The sequence below is a fragment of the Phaenicophaeus curvirostris genome, chromosome 24 (assembly GCF_032191515.1).
Source record: "Phaenicophaeus curvirostris isolate KB17595 chromosome 24, BPBGC_Pcur_1.0, whole genome shotgun sequence".
Lineage (NCBI taxonomy): Eukaryota > Metazoa > Chordata > Aves > Cuculiformes > Cuculidae > Phaenicophaeus > Phaenicophaeus curvirostris.
Genome location: NC_091415.1, coordinates 3,817,325 through 3,837,951, shown reverse-complemented (window position 1 = coordinate 3,837,951; position 20,627 = coordinate 3,817,325). Strand labels below are relative to the sequence as shown.

Below are 20,627 nucleotides of genomic sequence, written 5' to 3'. Positions count from 1 at the left end.
GCATCAGCAAAGAAACCACAAAATACAACCCACAATGTAGAGAACAGAAAATGCTCCACCTGTTCAGTACACAGTGAAAACCAATTATATTATGCTACAAACTTCAACTTATACTCCATCTTTTAGATTTATTCAATGTATCTTGCATTTTTCTGGGCATTCAGTACAAGAGAAGACAAGAAAATTTATTATTATGGGAGGGTGGGGAAAACCAAACACGAAGAAATGTAGAGAACACAATATTCTTCAGTAATGGAACCAAACTTTGAAAAATCAGACATTTACGAATGATCCAACAAACTCAGTGTTACTGATTTGCTCTTGCTATAGGTGACATCAAACACCAACCTACACAGAACAGCTAAACTACAAATGCAAAAAGAGATATGAGAAACAAACCTTGAATTCCATACTGACATTTAAAGCACATCTGTCATTCAGATGCGTGGATTCTCAAACACCAGGTTCTGCAGTCTATACCAATTATGCGGTATAAAATGCATTATCCACCTCCAGCTTTTTCCTTCAAACTCCAGCTTTCCTCTGGAATACAGCCACGACACAGACAAGAGTATGTTTATCAAAAAGGACCATGTTCTGATCTGACAGCAGGGTACTGAAGAACTGTTTATTTAATCGTTACAGCATGGTTCTTCCTGAGTACAATCTCATAATAAAAAAATTGTATGTGCTGCCGGAAGGCGGAAACTAAATGTTTAATCCTGTAACGAACCGAGTCAGTGAACTGTATGCCACATAGGAACACTGCAGAACTTCAAAAAACAAACAGTGACAGGGCCGCACAGCTCACCGTTATCAACCATGACAAACCAACAAATACCTAGGCTACAGACAGCTCCAGTTTCACTCTGCACAGGAACTGTCACTTCAAGGAGGAGCTGCAGTGCAGTCAGCTGCTCCATGGAGGACCAGTGACATCTGGTGGCTTGATGGGATAAACTGGTAACCGCCAGCAGGTTACCACAACACCCTGCTGCCTCACCAGCTTCCCTGAATGCTACATCCCAAATTAGCAGCTCAGGAGTTTTTTGTTGTCCTTGTAGTTAAAAGCCCACCACCACTGCCAACACAAGAGTGAGTGAGCTATGCTCAGACAAAGAATGTGCTCAGCATGCAGTTTCCCCCCCTCAGTGGTTCACGGGTTCCCAGGGAAATGGGGCTCTCTTCAAACTCTTTAGCTCACAGAGTGTAAACTGTGATATTTATATCTGTGCCTTCAAATACTTCCTCAAGTATTGCTGAAACTTTATTCCAATCCAGGCGATCAAGTCCACATCCAATCCTGAAAAATAAGACATCAACGCAGCGGTAAGGGCCTCTTGTGGAGCACTCGATGAACAACGAGCCCTTCAGGCAGCTACAATTTTATGTGGCACTACCTCAGCGCACCATAAATCCACATAATACAGTTGAAGTAAGGAGAGAACCAAGGCTGTATGTTTTCCTTACATTTAAGGACTGGGAAATTCAAGTTTCATTTACACAACTGAACAGAAGAGCTGAGTAGAAGTGGATACTCGAACTCTTATTTCACGGCAAGTAACACCTCTCTAATATCCTTCTATGCCACAAACACTCAAGTATTTACACCGCAGTAGCTAATTTCCTTACCTAGGCATGGAAATGTCAGTAACTCCATTGTTCAGACAGTGAGCTTTCATGGCTTCTAAACTCTTTCGCATATCCTCATACGTTGGTTTGTGAGAAACTTTCTTCTTCGTAATCTAAGTATAAACGGAAAAGGTCAGTTCTGCCTTTGGTGTGACCACTGTAAACTTGTCTGTTATTAAAAAACACATTCCACTACACTCTGGAACTCCACTCCCAGACTTGCTACTGTGAAGGGGAAGAAACTAAGTTTCACAACTCAAAACAGAATTTGGCAGTTCTGTTAATTTCAGTTTAAATATAGATATACAAGAGAGTTCTCCTCAGCTAGGAGCATTTGAGCACTACATCCCACAGCTCGTGTAGAGGAACACACACAAAAACCTCACAACTATTACAGCGCTCATCATTTTATCTAACAGTTTAGTTACAGTGAAGTGCTGAGAGACATTCCACTCTTACCAGGTAGTAAATGTATCGGTCCTCTCTTTGGAGAACTGCCACCTCACCGGTCTTCTTTTCTAAAGTGTTGAAACAAAGAAGGTATTTTTAAAACAGTTACCCTCCACTACGTAATGCCCCCTGCACCCAAAGTAGCTTGGAATACCCTTTCAGCTGGAAATCAAGGTTTTCCCTTCAGCTCCTGCATGTCCACCCCAGGGTTATCACTCACGTTGATCCAACAGCTCTTGCACTCCTCCAAACTTTTTCTTAAAAAGAACAGCTATGCCTGCACCCATGCGACAGTCCTCGCTGATGCAATGAGCCAACGCATCCGTCTTGGGGCATGAGAAAAGGTCCCCCTTAACACACTTGATCTGGAAAACAACACAAACAGAAGGGGAAATAAGGGTAAGCTCAGAATGCAGACTGAGATAACAGGTAACAGGGAATCTGGCAAGCCCGGGCAGTAAAGTGCATAGATATCCAGTTTAAAAGGCAATTTGAAACTAAACAAGTTGGCATGAATAATGAACCCGACATACACATAACCATCTTTTCTGCAAGATCAGTTATGAGTATCACGTGCCAGCTCAACAGAGCTAAGAAAGGAAAATTATGTAATAGCACAACTGTATTAGCACACCTCTTCAGCACACTATCTGTATCTGTGCTGGGTATCTCCAGACATTTAGTTAGCTCTGTGCTGGTGTACAGTAGCTGCATCACTGATACAAGAACAAAAACTCAAGAAATAAAGCAATTACCAGCCACTTTCTTCAAAAAAGTTACAGAGAACAGCAAGCTCCCATGTCATTAAGCTTCTAATAACACGAAGGCCACTTAACAGAGACCACATCACAACAACAGCCCACATAAACCATATTCTACGCACTCTCTCCTCCTGATCCGTGGAAGAGTGGGAGGCCATGGTAACATGTGCTATGTTGAAGACTCCTCCAGCTGGAAAGATGAGAAAGGAAGTTATTAGGAATCCCAAACTGGGCAATAATCTGGTATGCCAGAAGGTGCAAGCCTAAGACTACTTTATACAACAGCCAGAACAACCAGGACAGTCTGCAGAAGTCACAGAATGGTTCGGGTTGGAAAGGACCTTAAAGACCATTCAGTTCCAACCTCCCACTGGATCAGGCTCCCAAGGCCCATCCAACGTAGCCTTGAACACCTCCAGGGACGGGGTAGACGCCACTTCTCTGGGCAACCTGTTCCAGTGCCTCACGACTCTCATGGTGAAGAAATTCTTCCTTACGTCTAGACTAAATCTGCCCCTCTCCAGTTTATCCCCATTGCCCCCTCATCCTATCACTAAAAGCCTTTGTGAACAGTCCCTCCCCAGCTTTCTTGTAGCCCCCAAAACGCAAAGAAGGAGCACTCCTAAAAAGAGTGGTGCAAGCTTTCCCTGCTACAGCTACACAAGGTGCCAGGAGGCCCCAGCCCAGGGTCACCTCACAGCCAGCATCCCCAGGCCTTCCCTCCTCATCACCATCACCCTTTCCCCTTCAGGATCCACACCCACAGAGGCGGTGGGAAGAACAACCCGCCGGGCTGGGGCTCGCAACACCAAGAGCCTCCTCAGCGCTGCCGACATCACCCAGTCCGGCCCAACCCTCCTCGGGCTCCGCCACTGTACCCTCAGCGTCACACCAACATGGCGGCCGCCCCCCTCAGCGTCACACTAACATGGCGGCCCCTACGCGCCGCTCTAGGCAGCCCGGCGGCCGCACCCTCTCTATGGTACCCGCCCAGAACATTCCGCCCGCCGATCCAGCCCCGCGCATAAGCAAAACGCTCCGACGAAGGGGGCGGGGCCTCGAGAGGCGCATGCGCACTGCGGGAGGTGCCCGCCCGCGCAGGCGCAGAAGCCGCGGGCGGGCGGGGACGAGGGTGGGCGTGGCCCGGCGGGGAGGGGGGGCGCGGCCGGTGGGGGGCGTGGCCGGCGCCGCGCGCATGCGCCGCGCGCCCCCCCCGCCCCCTCGCTCGCCTTTGTTCGGGGTTGGGCGCCATTTTGCGCGGCGGCTGAGGGGAGGCGCTGATTGGGTTTCGGGTACCGGTGGCGGAGCCAATCAGCGCGGGACCCGAACCGGGGGAGCGAGGCACGGTGAGTGCGAGCAGCCAATATGGAGCCCCCGAGCGCCGGCCCCAACGCCGGGATTGGCGGGGCCGAGTGACCAGTCAGGAGGCCGCGCGCGGGGACGGGCCCGGGCGGACGCTGGGGGCTGAGGGGGGGACGGGAGCGGCGGGGCGCACCGGGGAACGGTGCGGGCTCTGAGGGGGGGACGAGGGGGGCGCAGGCAGGACGTACCGGGAGTGGTGGGGTCGGAGGTGGGTGGGAGAGCGCGACCGGGAACAACGGAGGCTCCGGGCAGGGAACGGCGGAGGCTCTAGGATTGAGGGGGGGAGCACCGGGAATGACTGGAAACGGTGGGGGCTCTGGGCTGGGCTGGGGTGAGGAGTGGGGCGATAGGTAGGGCGTACCGGTAGCAATAGGGTCGGGGAACGGCGGGCCTGGGGCTCTGGACGGGGGGTGTAGGCGGGACACGCTGGTAGCGGCGGGTCCGGGGGTGGGTGCTTGCGGGGGGGGGGCTTTGGGGAGCTACCGGGAACAGCGGAGGCTCCGGATAGGGAACGGCTGGGTGTAGGCAGGATACACTGAGAACGATAGGACGCGACCGGGGACAGCAGAGGCTTCGGGCGTAGGGGATTGCAGGCAGGACACATTGATAGTGGCGGGGAGCGACCGGGAACGACGGGGGCTCAGGGCAGGAGGGGTGCGGGCGGGGAGCTCCGGGAACGGTGGGAGCGCCGCGGGGAGTAACGGTGATAGAAGGGTTGGGGGAACGGGGCCCGGCGAGGTGCGATTGGGAGCTGTGGGGGCTCCGGGCGGGGCGGATGAAGGGTCACACACCGGGAGTTCCAGGTGGGGATGCCGGGAGGAGTGGGGATGGGCGTGGGAGGGAGGAGGGGGAGAAGGAGGAGGAGGCCGCTCCGGCAGCGCTCGGTAGGGATGGGAGCCGGTAGAGCACCGCCCTGGAGCCGGGGGGAGTGCGGCTGGGAGCCTCCCGCCCCCTCCTCCTCCACCCTCTTCTCTTTGCCCGGGGCTCCCTCCTCCTCCTGATGCTGCTGGTGTGAACCCGTCTGGAACGCCGGCAGCCACCTGCTCTTGGCCAGTATCAGCCATGGTGTGGCCAGCAGGAGCAGGGAAGGGATCGACACCCTGGCGAGGCCACATCTCAAATCCTAGGTTCAGTTTTGGGCCCCTCACTCCAAGAAGGACATTGAGGGGCTGGACTGCATCTAGAGAAGGGGAACAGAGTTGAGGACGGGGCTGGAGCCCAGGGCTTCTGGGAGCAGCTGGGGGCCCTGGGGCTGTTTAGCCTGGAGAAGAGGCTAAGGGGAGACCTCCTCGCTCTCTGCAGCTCCCAGAAAGGAGGTTGTGGTGAGGTGGGTGCTGGGCTCTTCTCCCAAGTGACAAGTGATAGAATGAGAAGACATGGCTTCAAGTCGTGCCAGGGTGGTTTAGACTGGGTGTTAGGAACAGTTTCTTCACTGAAAGGGTTCTAGGGCACTGGCAGAGGCTGCCCAAGGCAGTCTTTGAGTCTCCATCCTTGGAGGGGTTTTAAAAAATGGGTTGATAAGATGCACAGGGATGTGGTTTAGTGGACGGTGGACAGATGCGGTTGGACTCGATGATCTCAAAGGTCTTTCCCAGCCAAACAATTCTACAATTCCTCAGTGAGGGGAGCCCCAGTTGTCTTCCCCAGGAGCTGTGGGGCATGATGCTGAGGAAGCTCCCTTGTCCAAGCCTTTCTGCAGTGAAATAAAACTATCCCTGGTTTAACTTTGTGCCTGGAGTGTTGGATAAGGAGGTCGGAAACAAATGTGGGTGCCACATGTTTGACTGTGTTGAGCAGTGGGCAATAGAAGCGTTGCCTGGCCGTGTTGTTTACTTAAATCCTGCCTTTGCCTGGGTGTCCTTGAGGACAGGAGCTAACCTATAAACCCCTGCTCCCTTAGTGATGTTGCTTCAGGGTGCAACACTTCTTAAAATGATGCTTTCAGGCTGGGTAACGTCCTAGGATGCTTTATCACCCTGGTTTGCTCCAACATAGTTTATCTTAATGGGAAGTGTTGACGCAGCTTCTATAGTGTGTGGGTATATACAGGAATATGTGCTGAAAGAACCAGAGCACAAAGTCATTCCCAGTGCAGGCAAGGGTATAGTGCGGAGGAGCTGCCTGTGCGGTCAGCTGTGGGAGGAGCGAGCCACTGGACCGCATCACCCTGCTTTAAAATATACCTGCCATGCCAGAACAGTGGTGCTTGGCCTTTTAGAGAAGCGAATAATCCCTTGGAAAACTGTGGTCCTGCACAGGGCTGTTCTCTGTAAATTTAGCCAGCCACACCTTGAGCAGAGTCGAGATTGGAGTGCTGCTAAACCTCATCCAGTTGCATAGGGCTTTGAGCACCCTGATCCAGTGGGAGGTGTCCCTGCCCATGGCAGGAGGGTGGAACTGGGTGGGCTTTAAGGTCCTTTCGCACCCAAATCATTCCATCATTCTACAAAGCATTAAGCAGAAAGGTAAACAGGACAGGGGTCTGTGAGGAGGCGTTCCCAAGTAGGATTATGCCTCCATTTGACTACTGGTTGTTGTATTAAGGAAGCCAGGGATCTTCTGGCAAGTACAGTTTACTGGCATACTGTGCTTGCTGTTGAAAACCCTCCCTGGAGAATGACACGTGGGAGCTGTTTTTGAACAAGCCCACAGGCATTTAGGGCAGAAATTAAGTACACAGTGCAAAATGGAACTGAGAACCTTGGTTGACAGCATCATCTTTAGAATAAGTATCTTCTTTTATTCTGGCAGGCTGTAAAAAAGTGTTACTAAATGGGTCAAGGGTGGAGTTAAAATCTCTGAAAAAAACTAATGCCTTTCAATGCAGTGACTCAGATTGGCTTTGTGATCTTCAGGGTTAGTGTTATTCCATCCTTATTTGAACAAAAGATCTCATAGGGACTGAGAAGGCTTTCAGGTTATTATGACAGTGTTAATGGCACTGTAATCATCACTCTTGTGGTCTGTCCTGATATGGGCTGGTAAATCGTTTTTGTAGGTAGGCAATGTTTGGTGTTAATGTGCAAGAAAACCACACAATGTAAAATCATTGTGTGTTTTCTTAGGTCACAGCGAGGAGTCACTTGATGAAAAAGTGAAGGGTTCTTCAGAGAAATGCGAAACGCCAAAGTACAAGTGGGAAGTGCGAGAGGTGTCCTTACAGTAGTAACCACAGCAACAGCTACACTTGTGACTAAATTTTATGTGTATCTGGGGTTTTGTTGCTTTAAACTTCAAAGATCAAAGTTATAGGCTGCTTTTCCACTGTTCTAGCAGGTACTCTTTTGTAGCGTAAATCAAATACCTCATTAAAAGTAGCAGTAAGGATTCTTCCCTTGTTGATGAGCTGAAGAGATGCGAGGGAGAAGGAGGTAATGGAACCAACTATTTTATTTCAGCAGCCTGTTCTTCATATCTGTAGGCAAGGGTCCAAGAAATGAGAGATGGTGAAAGGATGGCAGCAGTGAGATGGCTGCTGGCTATTTATCAAAATGTATGAAAGCCAGGAGGGAAGAAAGTGATACGAGAAGGCAGCATGGTGTCGCTGGGGAAGGAGAAATAGATCCGCTTTCCTTTGTTGAATCCTTCAAATGTACTTTGGTTTTGCACCTAAACTCTGTATTTTGTGAGGTTTTTTTACCAATAGCACCTCTCTCATCCACCAATATGTAGTGTAGGCAACTGTGTAGCCCAGAGAATGCACACTTCAGGGGTAAAACGGGAGGAGAGAGGCTGTTCAGTTCACTACAGATAGTGACAACCATTGAGCTTGAGATACTGAGAAGCAAAAAGTCAAGTTACGTGTTCTTGAAATTACAATCCTCATTTTGTTACTCCATGAGAGTGAGGTGACATTGCAAAAGAAGCAGGTCTTTGATTAAAGAGCAGTTCTCACTCTGTGCTTCTGACCTCGGCATCAGCAGATGGCTCGCTTTTCAGCTACGGTAAGATAATGCTGATCTCCAAACCTGGGGACAATAATAACATGCCTTTCTAACTTGTCCTCTTGCCAGATACACAGCCTGAGGTGTGCGTTTCGCCGTATCAGAGCCAGAGCGCTATGGAGCAGTACACAGCCAACAGTAACAGTTCCACAGAGCAGATCGTTGTGCAGGCTGGGCAGATTCAGCAGCAGGTATGAAAGGTGGTGAGGGGGGGAGCTGGCTTTGCCGGGGCCGATGGACCAAACTGTGCTTTTCAGAGTTTCACAGAACCAGCAAAATGCTTCATGATACTGTCTGGGTATGGGCTTAGCTGAATTGTGCCACTTGATCAGTGATCTGACTTGGCTTGAAGTGAAGTAAATATGTTATTATAATAATACTTATAAAGTTAATAAAATTGCAGGTATACAAGTTACCAGATTTCAGCATAGTTGGGAGTTTGCAAACCGATAGTGACATAATGAGAATAACAAATCCTCTCTGAATATATATGAAACGGAATATTAATCCGAATAGTCACACAGGGAAAAATGTAGATTCTGCCCAAAATTGAAACAGGTTTTGTTCAAGGCCATAGAGGCCTCTCCAGCTTTCTGAAAAAAAGTATTTATTGAGGTCGTTTGTTTTAGAACTACAGGTGGACCAAAATGAACACACAGTGCATGTACTGCAACAAAATGTGTAGCTTTGGATTAATTGATCCATTCCAGAAAGAAGTTTCTAGTTCAATTTATAATGTGCAGATGAGTAGGGCTGGGATTTTTAAGGTTTTACAGATTTTTGTTGCCACCCATTCAGACCCAGTAATGCATTTTTAGATGAGTTGTGCTGCTGCTGAGTTTTTGTCACACCTTGTGTTTGTTCTGGTTCAGGGCAGGAGGAGTTTCTTAATCTGACGTGCAAATGAACGAGCCACTGCGTTATTTTTCAGAGAGGTTTGCTTTGCTTTGTCATCAGCCTGTTGGAGGGTTTGGTAGCAGGACCAGCTTCTTCCATTGAATTCAATTGAAGTTGGCTTTTTCAGTAAGAACAAGATTGTACTGGAGATTGAAAAATTAATATGTTGAGAGTTACCAAAAATATCTGCTTCCGACAAGTAACCAAAGTTATATTTGGTTTTCTTTACACTTTATAAGTAAAAAGGAGGTAAAAACGTACCTTGGCTTCTTTCGTTTTTACTACCTGATTTTAAAGCCTGTTTAACATGAAGTATTTTTCTAAAATAAATGTTTTTCATACACCTGTTGTACAGGTTTTAGTAGGGAGATGTCCTTCACCTCCCAAAATGCTAACACAGTTAATGCAGATTATTTTGGGACTCTTACTAAAGAGGCTAAAGATAGACAAGGCTTTTAGATTTAACTGCTCTTGCAACCTCTCGAGATTGTCCTTCAAGGTCAGTGGTGGGAAGATGTTGATGCAGGGGTGCCTGAGAGGGAGCTTAGGCTTCAGTCATCTGTGCTGCTGTTCTGCTCAGGAAGGAATTCATAGTCTTTGTTGTCACTAAGCAGTCTGAACAAGTCTGGAGCCCCTTCAAAGTGAGAAGCCTGGGAAGGAAAAAGGCAACAGCCTTGCAGTACTTGAAGTAATTGAAGCCTTCCAGTACTGAAAGGGGTTCCAGGAAAGCTGGGGAGGGGCTCTTGATCAGGGAAGGCAGGGATAGGACGAGGGGGGACGGTTTTGAGCTGAAAGAGGGGAGACTGACATGAGATCTTAGGGAGAAATGTTTTCCTGTGAGGGTGGGGAGGCCTTGGCCCAGATTGCCCAGAGCAGTGGTGGTGGCCCCATCCCTGGAGATGTTCAGGGCCAGACTGGATGGGGCTTGGAGCCCCTGATCCAGTGGGATGTGTCCCTGCTCATGGCAAAGGGTTGGAACTGAATGAGCTCTGAGGTCCCTTCCAACCCAAAACTTTCCATGATTCTATGAAGCGTTAAGCAGAAAGGTAGCAGTGTTAACCACCAAAGCTGAGATGTTAAATTCTGCAAAATTATCTCTTGTGTTCTTTTCTAAATATTTTCTTTGGGATTCTGAAGCCCGTCAATATCACACAGTTTTGTTGGTTGCATCCTTAGGTTGGCCTAACGTATTCACGTTCCTTATGTTCCAAGAGCAGTCTGTATGAATTTTAAATTCACCCTCTTCCAGCAAAGTGTCGTTGTCTCTTGTCAGAGCTGTGCGTTTCCATGTTTCAAGCTATTCCTGTTCCTATTCCCAGCAGCAGGGTGGTGTCACTGCTGTCCAGCTGCAGACTGAGGCCCAGGTGGCATCCGCCTCAGGCCAGCAAGTCCAGACCCTCCAGGTAGTGGTGATCTCTCTGATTGTGTTTGTGAGCACTGCATGACTCTCACCATTGCCTCATATCTAATGCTGTGTTTTTTCCAGGGTTTGAAATGGGAACAGGAAAATTTGTTAGCAGTAATATCTGTGCTTTATGCCAGCAATCGGGTTTTCTGTGAGGAGTATGGGATTATAGCTTTTCATTGGATCTGAGGTGTATGCCAGAAACCCTGATGCATTCAGGAATTCTTACTGCTGTAATTCTTAAAGTGAATAGTGGTTGAAATGGGACTTGAAAAAACACCAGGACGAGGAAGTAGCGGTCAAGAGGTATAATCCAAAGATCTTCTGTAGTTTCAAAGAGACTGTATTTCTGACATCCACTGTGATAGTTCTGAGTCTTCTCTACTCAGAGAAAGGCAGGGAGGTGGTGGATGACCCACCAGTTTAAAGAGTGAAACTTTCCCATCTGTGATTAAAAAGGGGACAATATTGGCCTCTGTGGGACCAAGAGATCTGATTTCTTATTTATGTGTGAACAACAAAAGGAAACCCAGAAGTCTCTATCCTAACAGTAAATACATCACAAATTGGAAAGAAAGAAATGCAAGGTTATTTCAAACCCTGATGTGTTTTGGTGTGAAACGTCATTTCATTAGCTCATGTAGGAGGCTGTTAAAGGAGTTGGTAAACCTAGCTGTAGCAGTTCAGTAGCACATTGTTCACTCAGTATTTTGGTTTTCTTTGCTTTTTAATCCTTCAGAGGAGCAGAGGTCCAAGAGGCTGGGAGGGTCTTGCCAGGTGTAACATTGAACACAGCATTTTTTATGTTCAGAGTTAAAATACAAAAGCTGGCTGACCTGAATCGCCCGGGTCACTTTGGCCTGGTTGTCGTTGTGTGTGTCCCTCTTCTCTTTTTTTTTTTTTTTTTTTTCCTGCCTTGCTCTAATATATTAAAAAGAACCCTGGAATGTGTCATTTTTCTTTCTGCTTATTGGCTGTTGTACTGCTGGCTGTGCTGCTTTATGGCTGCCAGGAGCATGCTTATCTCTCTCTCTTTGTTGTAATTCAAAACAAGTACGACCAAATTATACTAGGGTCTTGAAAGTGATAGTTAACAAGATTGAGGAGTAGAACAGTGCCTACAGCTGATCTGAGAAGTCACAGTATTCTCTGCAGGGCGTTGATCGCAGAGGTACAACTGTGATTGTTTCGTAGATGTGTTGGTGTAGAATTCACTCACATGTTTGAACTGTGCAAAGTAGGTACTTGGGGTGATGGTTGGACTTGGTGATTTCAGAGGTCTTTTCCAACCTCAATGATTCTATGACAGCACAACAAGGCTTACAGCAGATTTATAAATTTGGCAAAAGAAACAAGTCTCTGGATTCCTAGACCAGGTCCATCTCTGGTCACTAGGAAAAAGACCTATGAGAAGAAAAGGAGAAACCTCTCTATTTAAACATCCTCACCTGCTAAGCTCTCAAACTACCCAAAATATAGTTCTGAAAATACCATACCTCTATGGCTTAAATGTGAAGTACGTCTTATGAACTAGGTAATCACTCATTACCACGCTCTGGGTTGTTTAGAAACAAGAAGAACTCAACATGGTAAAAAGTCGCTGAGTTCTTGGGGTTTTCTACCTGCAGATTTCTAGAATATGCAATATTGAATGCTCACTCTGTACACACTGTAGGTAGATCAGTGTGTGCTGAAAAATCTGTTCAGGCTAGTGTTGTACACTGATCGGTCAGTCCAGCACCACCAGTCACTGCTGCTCTATTTCTTTCCCTCCTCCTTACTGAACTAGTTTTTGTGTTGCTACATTTATAATTTTGCTTAATAACCATGAAAAGGTTCTCTAAGAACATCACACGTAATGTACCAGGTAGGAAACAGAAACATAAGCCTCTAATTGGAGAGAGTTGAAGCTACCTCAGAGTATCAGAATAGATGAATAATAGCTTAGTGAGAGCTTTTTCTCATTAGAAACCCCAATTAAAGATTAACAGTAGTGATGTGAGATAATGAGGTTTCTTTTATTACTCTCTGCTCTCGAACCGTGCATGAAGATTGTTATTGTGTCTGGAAAACTTAGCCATGCTTTTCGTGCTTTATTGCAATTAGACTTGGAAGTTTTGGTTAGACTGCAACAGAAAAAGATAATTTACTGAAGCCAGCAGTCCATCATGGAAAAATCTTTTGTAATTAAAGATATTTGATGCTGATTATGAACCCAGGTTAGTGACTTGCTCAGTTTCTCTGGTCACCACATGAAAATAGGTAAGCATTTAGTGTCACTTCAGTTTCTGGCTTCGTGTCACCAGATTTTTTCATTGTTGTGTTTGTTTTTCTCCTCTTTCCCAGGTCCAGGGTCAGCCCCTGATGGTGCAAGTAAGCGGAGGGCAGCTGATCACATCCACGGGCCAGCCAATCATGGTGCAGGCTGTGCCCGGGGGTCAGGGCCAGACAATCATGCAGGTTCCGGTGTCTGGAACGCAAGGGCTGCAGCAGGTGAGATAACCGTCATTTTATTTAAGATTAATTGCAGCAAGTGAACTATAATGTTCTCACCTTGTCAGATAAGATGTTTGCTTCAGCATTCTTGAAATAAACTGGGTAAAGACTTTTATTTGCCACTTATGAGTGGCAGTGAGCTTTGTGCTCAGAATACAATGAAAATTCTGTTTGTATTTGATTTTTGTGTTTATGGGATGGTGCAAACCTTTTAAATGAAGTCTGTTAAAATACAGTTGGAGTAGGTTTTGAGGGTTTTGGGTGTTACTTTTATCCTAACTGGCCTCTGTAGTTTAGTTGATCTGGTGCCTACTCAATGTATGGCACAGGAAGAGGGTTTTTTTTATTTAAGAAAACTTCTTGAAAACAGCACTTATGCTTGAGTTCATCTAATGTGAGATGGCTGGAGTTGAATTGAAACATTTCGATTGCACAGAAGGTAATACTGTAGAAAGCATAGAAGAAATTATTTTGAAGCATTTGTTTAAAAGACGGTCTTAAAATTCAAACCAGTACTCAAGAGTGTGTTTCTGAAAAGCAAGAAGAGCTCTAACAGTGGCGTGATGGAGGTGGTGTAGTGATTTGAGAATGGGATTAGAGATGCAGTTCAGCACAGTCCAGGAAGCCACATGATGTCTTGTTGTTCTGGGAAGTTTATTTAGTGTTTATTAAAAAATTCTTTTATTGAAAGACAATATATTTTGTGCTAGGTTCTTTACAGTCTGCTGGAGGAAAATCTGTACCTAGTTTTTTAAGAACAATCTTTGAACCATATTCCAGTTCCTCTTTTTTTAATCTATGAAAGGTTCCACACTGGTGGACCGACAACTTAGCAAACCTGGAGGCAACTTTTTGTATATCCAGGAGTCCTTCTATATGCTGGATAATTAACAATCTACAGACACCTCAAATCTTAGGCCTCTTTTTCTTTCACCTGGGTGTTGTTAATCCTAGTTTTATGTGAATAATTTATATCTTTGGAATGTTTCATTGTGTAAGCGGAGGAGAAGTGCTTGGGCGTGATGATGCCAGCGTGCCCTGTTTCCTTCTTTTGCATGACTGTGACTGCAGTGTCACAGACAGGAATCAATGAAATCTCTTCCTTTTAAAATGGAAAAAGAGAAGAATTGCTACTTTCTTTTTCTTTGCAACAGTCAATCATCCTCAGCGATGCTTTGGTAATGCTGAGGCCAAGGAGGGAGAAATAAGAGGCATAGTTAATGTTCCTTTCTGACTCTTTCTTCCACAGATTCAGTTGGTCCAGCCAGGTCAGATTCAGATTCAAGGTGGGCAGGCTGTGCAGGTACAGGGGCAGCAGGGCCAGACCCAGCAGATCATTATACAGCAGCCCCAGACTGCAGTTACTGCTGGCCAGACACAGGTAACTGCACCAGCATGGAAGGGTTTTCTGGAGAGAAAGAGAAGGAGAAACTTGACAAATGACTTAAGGGAAAAAAAAAAAAAAAGGAGGAATTATTAATACTGAGGAGAACTTGAGAATAAATTCCATGTTTTTGTAGAGTTTGCATACCTAACTCTGGGGCAGACTAGATAGATTGCATGTCTCTATCCATTGTGTTTCTGTATTTTATTGGTTTGTGGGTTTTGTCTGTTTGTTGAAGTTTGAAATGCTGAAGTACTGCCATACTTGTACCACTTTGTGAAGTGCTTTAGTCATACCTAGGTTTTCTGCTGATCCTTTTGTTTAGGAGCAGAATTAAATTTCTGTGCAGAATGGTTCTTCGTTTCTCATTGACAGACAGGAAACCTAGAACGAGTTTCTTTCAGTATTAAATATGACTGTAAGAAATAGGTGCTTTAGGTATTTTCTCTACTGCTCAGTTGGTTTGTGCTCCATCCTATTTCTTGATGCTGGTAACAAAGCGAAAGAAATAGATGCCTGAACCCCCTTAAGCACCATGTGTTAATGCAGGAATTGTAAAACTTGAAAAAACATCAGTTTGTGAAGTTCCTGTGTTCTCTGTTTTGTTTAGACACAGCAGCAAATAGCAGTTCAAGGCCAACAGGTAGCACAAGCCACTGAGGGCCAGACCATAGTCTATCAGCCAGTTAACGCTGATGGAACCATTCTGCAACAAGGTATGAACTTGGTGGTTTCTAGATGTTTTTATATTGTAGAAGAATGAGTGAATAAAAACCAGAAGTGGGACTAATGGTGTTCCCTTCTTTCTGTGTGCGTGTTTTTGGTTGTTTTGTTTTTCTTTTGTCTTTTATTTTCTTAAAGTTACAGTCCCTGTTACAGGCATGATCACCATTCCCGCAGCCAGCCTGGCTGGAGCCCAAATTGTCCAAACAGGAGCCAACACCAATACCACCAGCAGCGGCCAAGGGACAGTCACAGTGACGCTGCCAGTTGCTGGGAACGTTGTCAATTCAGGTGGAATGGTTATGGTATGTATTGAACTTTCCACTAGTGGTTGAGCCCTAAGGTGCCCGTACACAAAGTGTTGTGTGAGATTGATGTCACCTTAGCATGGTCAGTCTTCTTGGTAACTACCATGGGTTCAAAGGTTTTCTGTTCTGATGGCGTGTGTGCGATTGCGATCTCAGTGTTCTGTACTTTGTCTCTCCTGGAGCAGATCCCTGAGGTCAGACATCTAGTAACTGAAATTCAAGATGAGCTGTTAACTGATAGGCAGAGTTTTGAAAAGGGTGACTCAATATTTGATTTTCTTGAGGATCCCTCAGTATTTGTTTCAGTGACTCGGCAGAAGGCTTTTTTTTCCAGTTCTGGTTTCTTTGCAGTGAGACCTTTTGACTTGACTGTTACTGTTTGTCCCCAGTAGGTGTCAGCAGCTCTACGAGCCGCATTTGCTGAAGAAGTGCCCTGAAACTATGATAACAATCCAATAAGTGATATCCAGAGAGAAAGGGAAGCAATTGGCATGTCCTGTGTGCTGTGTTGTACAAGAAGCAGTAATGTGGTCATAGAATTGTGTATTTACCTTTATCAGAAAAAACGCAGGCAGAATTGATGTGTAATTGGTTTGTTTAAATCTGCTCTGCAGTTTGAGAATGGCTTTATTACTCCTTTCGGATTTGTTTGCTGCAGTTTCTGAACAAAACCCAAATACTTGCCATTTTAACTCTTTGTAATTACTTTTTGCCTTCACTTTGCATTCTGAGCTGCAAGAACCTTACTCTTCTCTGTACAGATGGTACCTGGGGCTGGATCAGTCCCAGCTATCCAGAGAATACCCTTGCCTGGAGCAGAAATGCTGGAAGAGGAGCCTCTTTATGTAAATGCCAAGCAGTATCATCGGATCCTGAAGAGGAGGCAGGCACGGGCTAAGCTGGAAGCAGAGGGAAAAATTCCCAAAGAAAGAAGGGTGAGACTACAACTTGGATCTAATACAGGGTTGCTGAAACCCTCTCTCTGCTGGAAACTGAGGACTTGAATCTTAAAGTGTTCCTCAGTTATTAGTTGTTGTTTTTCATAAGCAACATCAGAGTAAATTTTTAAGCTTGGTGGTCGTCCTGCTTCCTTTCATGCTTTTAACTGGTGTGCGTGTGTGTGTAGCTGAAGTGCAAATAGGTATTTATTGTTAGGTTTTCACGTTTGGGGAACGGTGGGAACTGGTGAGGCTTTTCTAGCAGTCAGGAATGTCCCCTACTGGAAGAACTGCACTAGAAATAGTGGGCTGGTCTCTCATCGCCTCCTTCATATTGTTGCAGAAATACTTGCATGAATCCCGACACCGTCATGCCATGGCCAGGAAGCGGGGAGAAGGTGGACGTTTCTTCTCACCAAAGGAGAAAGACAGCCCTCACATGCAGGCGAGTAGAATTTTGTGTGTTCGTTAGACAAGTGCCGCATTCAGCCCTTCAGAATGAGCTTTAGAGGTGTCTTTGTGCTGCTTTGTTTGTTCTGTATGGGGCTGCTTGTCTTTGTCCTTCTGCCTTTGAATTTGTTTCAAGCATTGTAAAGAAACCTCATGTCTCGTTTCTTGTGGAGAGCAAGTGTCTGTTTGCCTTGAGTAATGAAATTATAGGGATATTGATAGAAATGTATTCTCTTCCTTTTGCCAATAGTGAATGCTTATATTTCTCCTTAAGAAATGCCATCTCTGCAGTTGTTCTGGTTGCATACCGGAGGTATTTTTTAGGGTATGAATTAAAGGTAGAAACACTTTATCTTACATCTGATGAAAAATTTAAATATTGTTTTTCTGATTCTTAGCTGCCTGTTGTTTTACGTAACGTGTAAGGACATATTTTCAAAGAAAGGGACACAATAGAGTAGAATTTAGCAAATTTTGGTGTTGATTAGTGCTTTAAAGCCGTCATATGGCTTGAGTGGAAGATATTCTGAAGTGGAATCCTTCCCAAATTCCAGACCACTACTGGGTCTGCCCTATAACCAGAAACATCATGTTACTAGGAACTTTTACTCTTGTGTGAAATCCAGGAATAATGTCAGGCTCAGAGAGAGAGGGAGCAGGTGGGACTATCTCCTCTTGACTGTGTGCATGTTCCTCTCTTGTGTTACGGAAGAATGTTGCAGTTACAACATATGTGCTTTGTATCTTTAGGATCCAACTCAGACCAATGAAGAAGCCATGACACAGATGATCAGAGTCTCCTAACCACTGCAGAAAGAGAAAAAGTAACTGAGTAATGTTCCCATCCCTTCTGCGAGTCTGTCCAACCTTCCCAGTGTGTGAAGTGAGTCTTTCAATGGGACGATTGCCGTATCACAGCCTACCCTTTTCTACAGAACAAGCGCCACGTTTTCACAACGTGATTGAGATTTTAACTGCAGTTGACTCAACAAATAGGAACTTAACGACATTCTTGATATACTCTTCTGATCCACCGCAGGGATTTCGGAGTCTGACTGTTCATGTCTTTTTTTTTTTCCCTCTCTTCAACGTCCTTTGCATTAACTGGCCGTGGATGGATGAGAATGAGTGTGTGCCACTCATGGTGATCAGCACAGACTGACATGCCGAAGGGCCAGCAGAGACCTCTTGGAGTGGTGGGCCTTCTGTACAGTCACAATGCTGTTTATTGCAGGCTGTGGCTACACCACAGTTCTCTTGTTTTCCCAGCAAAGATTTGGTTTCCATCCGCTCCCTACACCTTTGGACTTCATTGTCACTGGGACTGTTCCCTGTTGTTGAACGTGCACTTTGGAAACAGGCATAAACTGAAGGGGGGTTCTCTTAAGTTCCAGCTTGTAAGATGTGTAAACAGCAACCTCTTCTCTGGGAAAAGGTCAGCCAGCCTGTCCCAGTGATAGAAATGTTTCAGGATGATTACAGGACTTGATGTGCTGTGTATCCGTTCCAAGAAGTAAGAGGGGAGAGGGTGATGCAGGGATAAGGATTTGATTAGTTAAAGCAATCTTGTGGTGTTTTTTGGTATGTTTATTGCCAGTATATAGTGCTTTGGAAGAAAAGGGGATGCTAGTCTAAAAAGGGTTAAAACTGTGAAGGGAGTCGCTTCCAAAGGATTTTTTTTTTAATCGTCTTTCTAACCTGTCAGTCCAGTGCATGGTTCCTCGAGAAAAGACAAGATCTGCAGTCTCAGAGTGACAGCATTTGACCAGCTTTGTGACGGTGTTCCTTGACGTCTGTCCTAAATCAGTTCTGCAGTTCTCGTTCTGCACAGAGTGAGGGATTGTTTAGTGACAGCAGAAGCAGCGGGTGACTCAACTCAGCTCATCCTGATGTGACTGGAGAAAGGCACAAATTGATGAACTCTCCAGGCTTTTTATAGACTATCCTCTTTGAGAAAAAAAAAAAAAAGTAGCACTTAATGAAGGAGCAGTACTTACAATTTGAAAAGCATTTTCATCACCTCTAGCTGGCTTTTTGCTGAGTAACTCGACAAAACATATCTTTAACTCCGTAGCTCATTACAGATTTTAAGCTTACTCCGTTCTTACTGATTTGAAATTTGGAGGCGGAAGCTGTTGTTCATAAGCATTTGAACAGGTGATGCTTGCATCCTCCCATGCCCAACTCCTCCCATCTTGAATGCATTTCACAGGCTCTCCGTGTATCACCTGCATGCAATAGACCCATCCCTTCCACTTTGTGTTCTGTAGAACACAAAACTACGTCCCAACAGTTAATTGTGGGATTGGAAATACTACCTGGCATTGTCAGTGAGGGAGGTGCTAAAGTAGCAGAGGATGGGGTGTATTTGGAGAAGGCATCCAAGGATGGGAGAGATGGGTTTAATTTCAGTGGAGTCTGTTTTCAAGTGACAAAAAGAGGAAATGCGGCTTGGAAAATGCAATCTGTACTATCTCTCTCCTATGTCTTTTCCATTTGTTGAAAGGTTGTGACTAAATGCAAGAAGGAGGACAAAAGAGCAAGTTGTAGAAGACCTGGGAGGATATAAAAAGACAGCGCCTTGAAAGCTGAGTTTGCTTTGGCTAGAAGAGACCAATATTGTGGTTAGGAGCCTGAGAAGATGGGAAGGAATGCGAGAGGAGAGAGCAGAAGCGTGCAGCGCTAGAGTCTCCCTTGGCAGCAGATAATCTTGAGGAAGAGAGCGCCTGCCTGCATACGAAGGGTGACAGTGTTTAGCTGAGCTGTGGGTGGAGGTGCGTAGCCAGTGAAAGAGCAAAGCAGCAGCACAGATTGGGTGTTTGTAGTTAGGCAGCTGGCTTTTCTAAATGCAGTTCAGTTCATGTTTCTGAATGTTTAGCTCCGTATCCTTCCCCTTACGCAGCTGATGAGGTGTGGTGAGGGAGAGCCTGCTTGGTGTATGATGGGTGGCGCCTGAAGCAATTCGAAGAAGCAGCCTGGGTTCTTGATGTGCAAATAAACTTTTCATTTTGACTTAAATTACCTTAAAAATCTATCACTCTGCTCACAAGTATTTGTATTTTTTTTCTAATGATTGAAAAGGTGTTTGTTTACCTCCATTGCTTTGGTGGCATCTTTGGTGCCTTTGGTTGCTTCCGCCTTAAAATACATGGCCAATTCGAGCATGGTGCTTATTCTCTTCAGTTGGCATCTGTGAAATCCTTACCTCATGTTTCTCGTGAGGTCACCCATTTCAGGAAACGTGTAGCTCTCTTAGTGAAGGAATAACAAAAAACTGGCTTTAGTTGAACTTGCAGCATTTTTGTATATAGTTCTTGAGAGCGTATGTACATTTTGTCAGTCCATATTCATATGCTGCAGTTTGGTTTTTGATTTTTTTTTAATGAGCGTTTAGTTTTCTTAAAGAACTTGTAAACTTCTAAATCGCTAGAACTTTTTTCCCAGCTAAGCCCCTCATATATAGGTTCTGATTTAGACCTATGGATTTGTTATATAATAAGTTTTCTCATTACTGATCTGAAAGCCTGAGTGCTGCCATTCAGTTTTTCATTTGCTTTGGGTTATGTGTGTTCATTTCTAAGAGCAGTGTTTGCTTGTTGAGATTGGAGTCACTGGTCGTGCTGTGTTACCAAAAAAAAAATCTGCTTTCTTTGTCCTGGGTAAATCTGTTAAATTGAGGCATCCTCAAATTCACACCTGTAGTAATTAAATGAGAATTCTTTATGGATTTGCTACACTTGGAGCAAAAATTCCACTTTGGCAGTGCATGAAAGAGTAGATGAGGAGAAAGGAGAAGCTTGCGGAGAAGGAAAAGTGTGGTTGGTTGACCCAAAAAGCCCTGGAGCAGCGAACAGATCGAAATCCAGTTTTATGAGTG

The 20,627-nt window shown here is 45.4% G+C and overlaps 2 protein-coding genes across 17 annotated transcripts; one reads left to right on the top strand and one right to left on the bottom strand.

The window, feature by feature from the left end:
- Nucleotides 1–614: 614 nt before the first annotated feature.
- Nucleotides 615–3,742, bottom strand: OARD1 (O-acyl-ADP-ribose deacylase 1). 3 transcript variants are annotated; one of them, XM_069876000.1, is made up of 6 exons: nt 3,736–3,742; nt 2,966–3,033; nt 2,303–2,447; nt 2,092–2,150; nt 1,633–1,745; nt 615–1,303 (listed from the first exon to the last, which is right to left on the bottom strand). In XM_069876000.1, exons 2-6 carry the CDS (start codon nt 2,999–3,001, stop codon nt 1,201–1,203), a joined length of 456 nt encoding a protein of 151 aa, XP_069732101.1. In that variant the 5' UTR covers nt 3,002–3,033; nt 3,736–3,742; the 3' UTR covers nt 615–1,200. The 3 variants fall into 3 exon arrangements, with proteins under 3 accessions (XP_069732101.1, XP_069732097.1, XP_069732100.1); XM_069875996.1 differs by lacking the exon at nt 3,736–3,742 and adding an exon at nt 3,604–3,712; XM_069875999.1 differs by lacking the exon at nt 3,736–3,742 and adding an exon at nt 3,608–3,680.
- Nucleotides 3,743–4,061: 319 nt separating this feature from the next.
- On the top strand, nt 4,062–19,188 carry LOC138730634 (nuclear transcription factor Y subunit alpha). Of its 14 annotated transcripts, none has more exons than XM_069875977.1 (10): nt 4,062–4,189; nt 8,219–8,340; nt 10,369–10,449; nt 12,798–12,944; nt 14,197–14,328; nt 14,942–15,047; nt 15,193–15,359; nt 16,124–16,297; nt 16,644–16,745; nt 17,501–19,188. In XM_069875977.1, exons 2-10 carry the CDS (start codon nt 8,266–8,268, stop codon nt 17,552–17,554), a joined length of 1,038 nt encoding a protein of 345 aa, XP_069732078.1. In that variant the 5' UTR covers nt 4,062–4,189; nt 8,219–8,265; the 3' UTR covers nt 17,555–19,188. The 14 variants fall into 14 exon arrangements, with proteins under 14 accessions (XP_069732078.1, XP_069732076.1, XP_069732077.1 ...); XM_069875975.1 differs by having other exon boundaries at nt 10,369–10,452; XM_069875976.1 differs by having other exon boundaries at nt 10,366–10,449.
- Nucleotides 19,189–20,627: the final 1,439 nt, after the last annotated feature.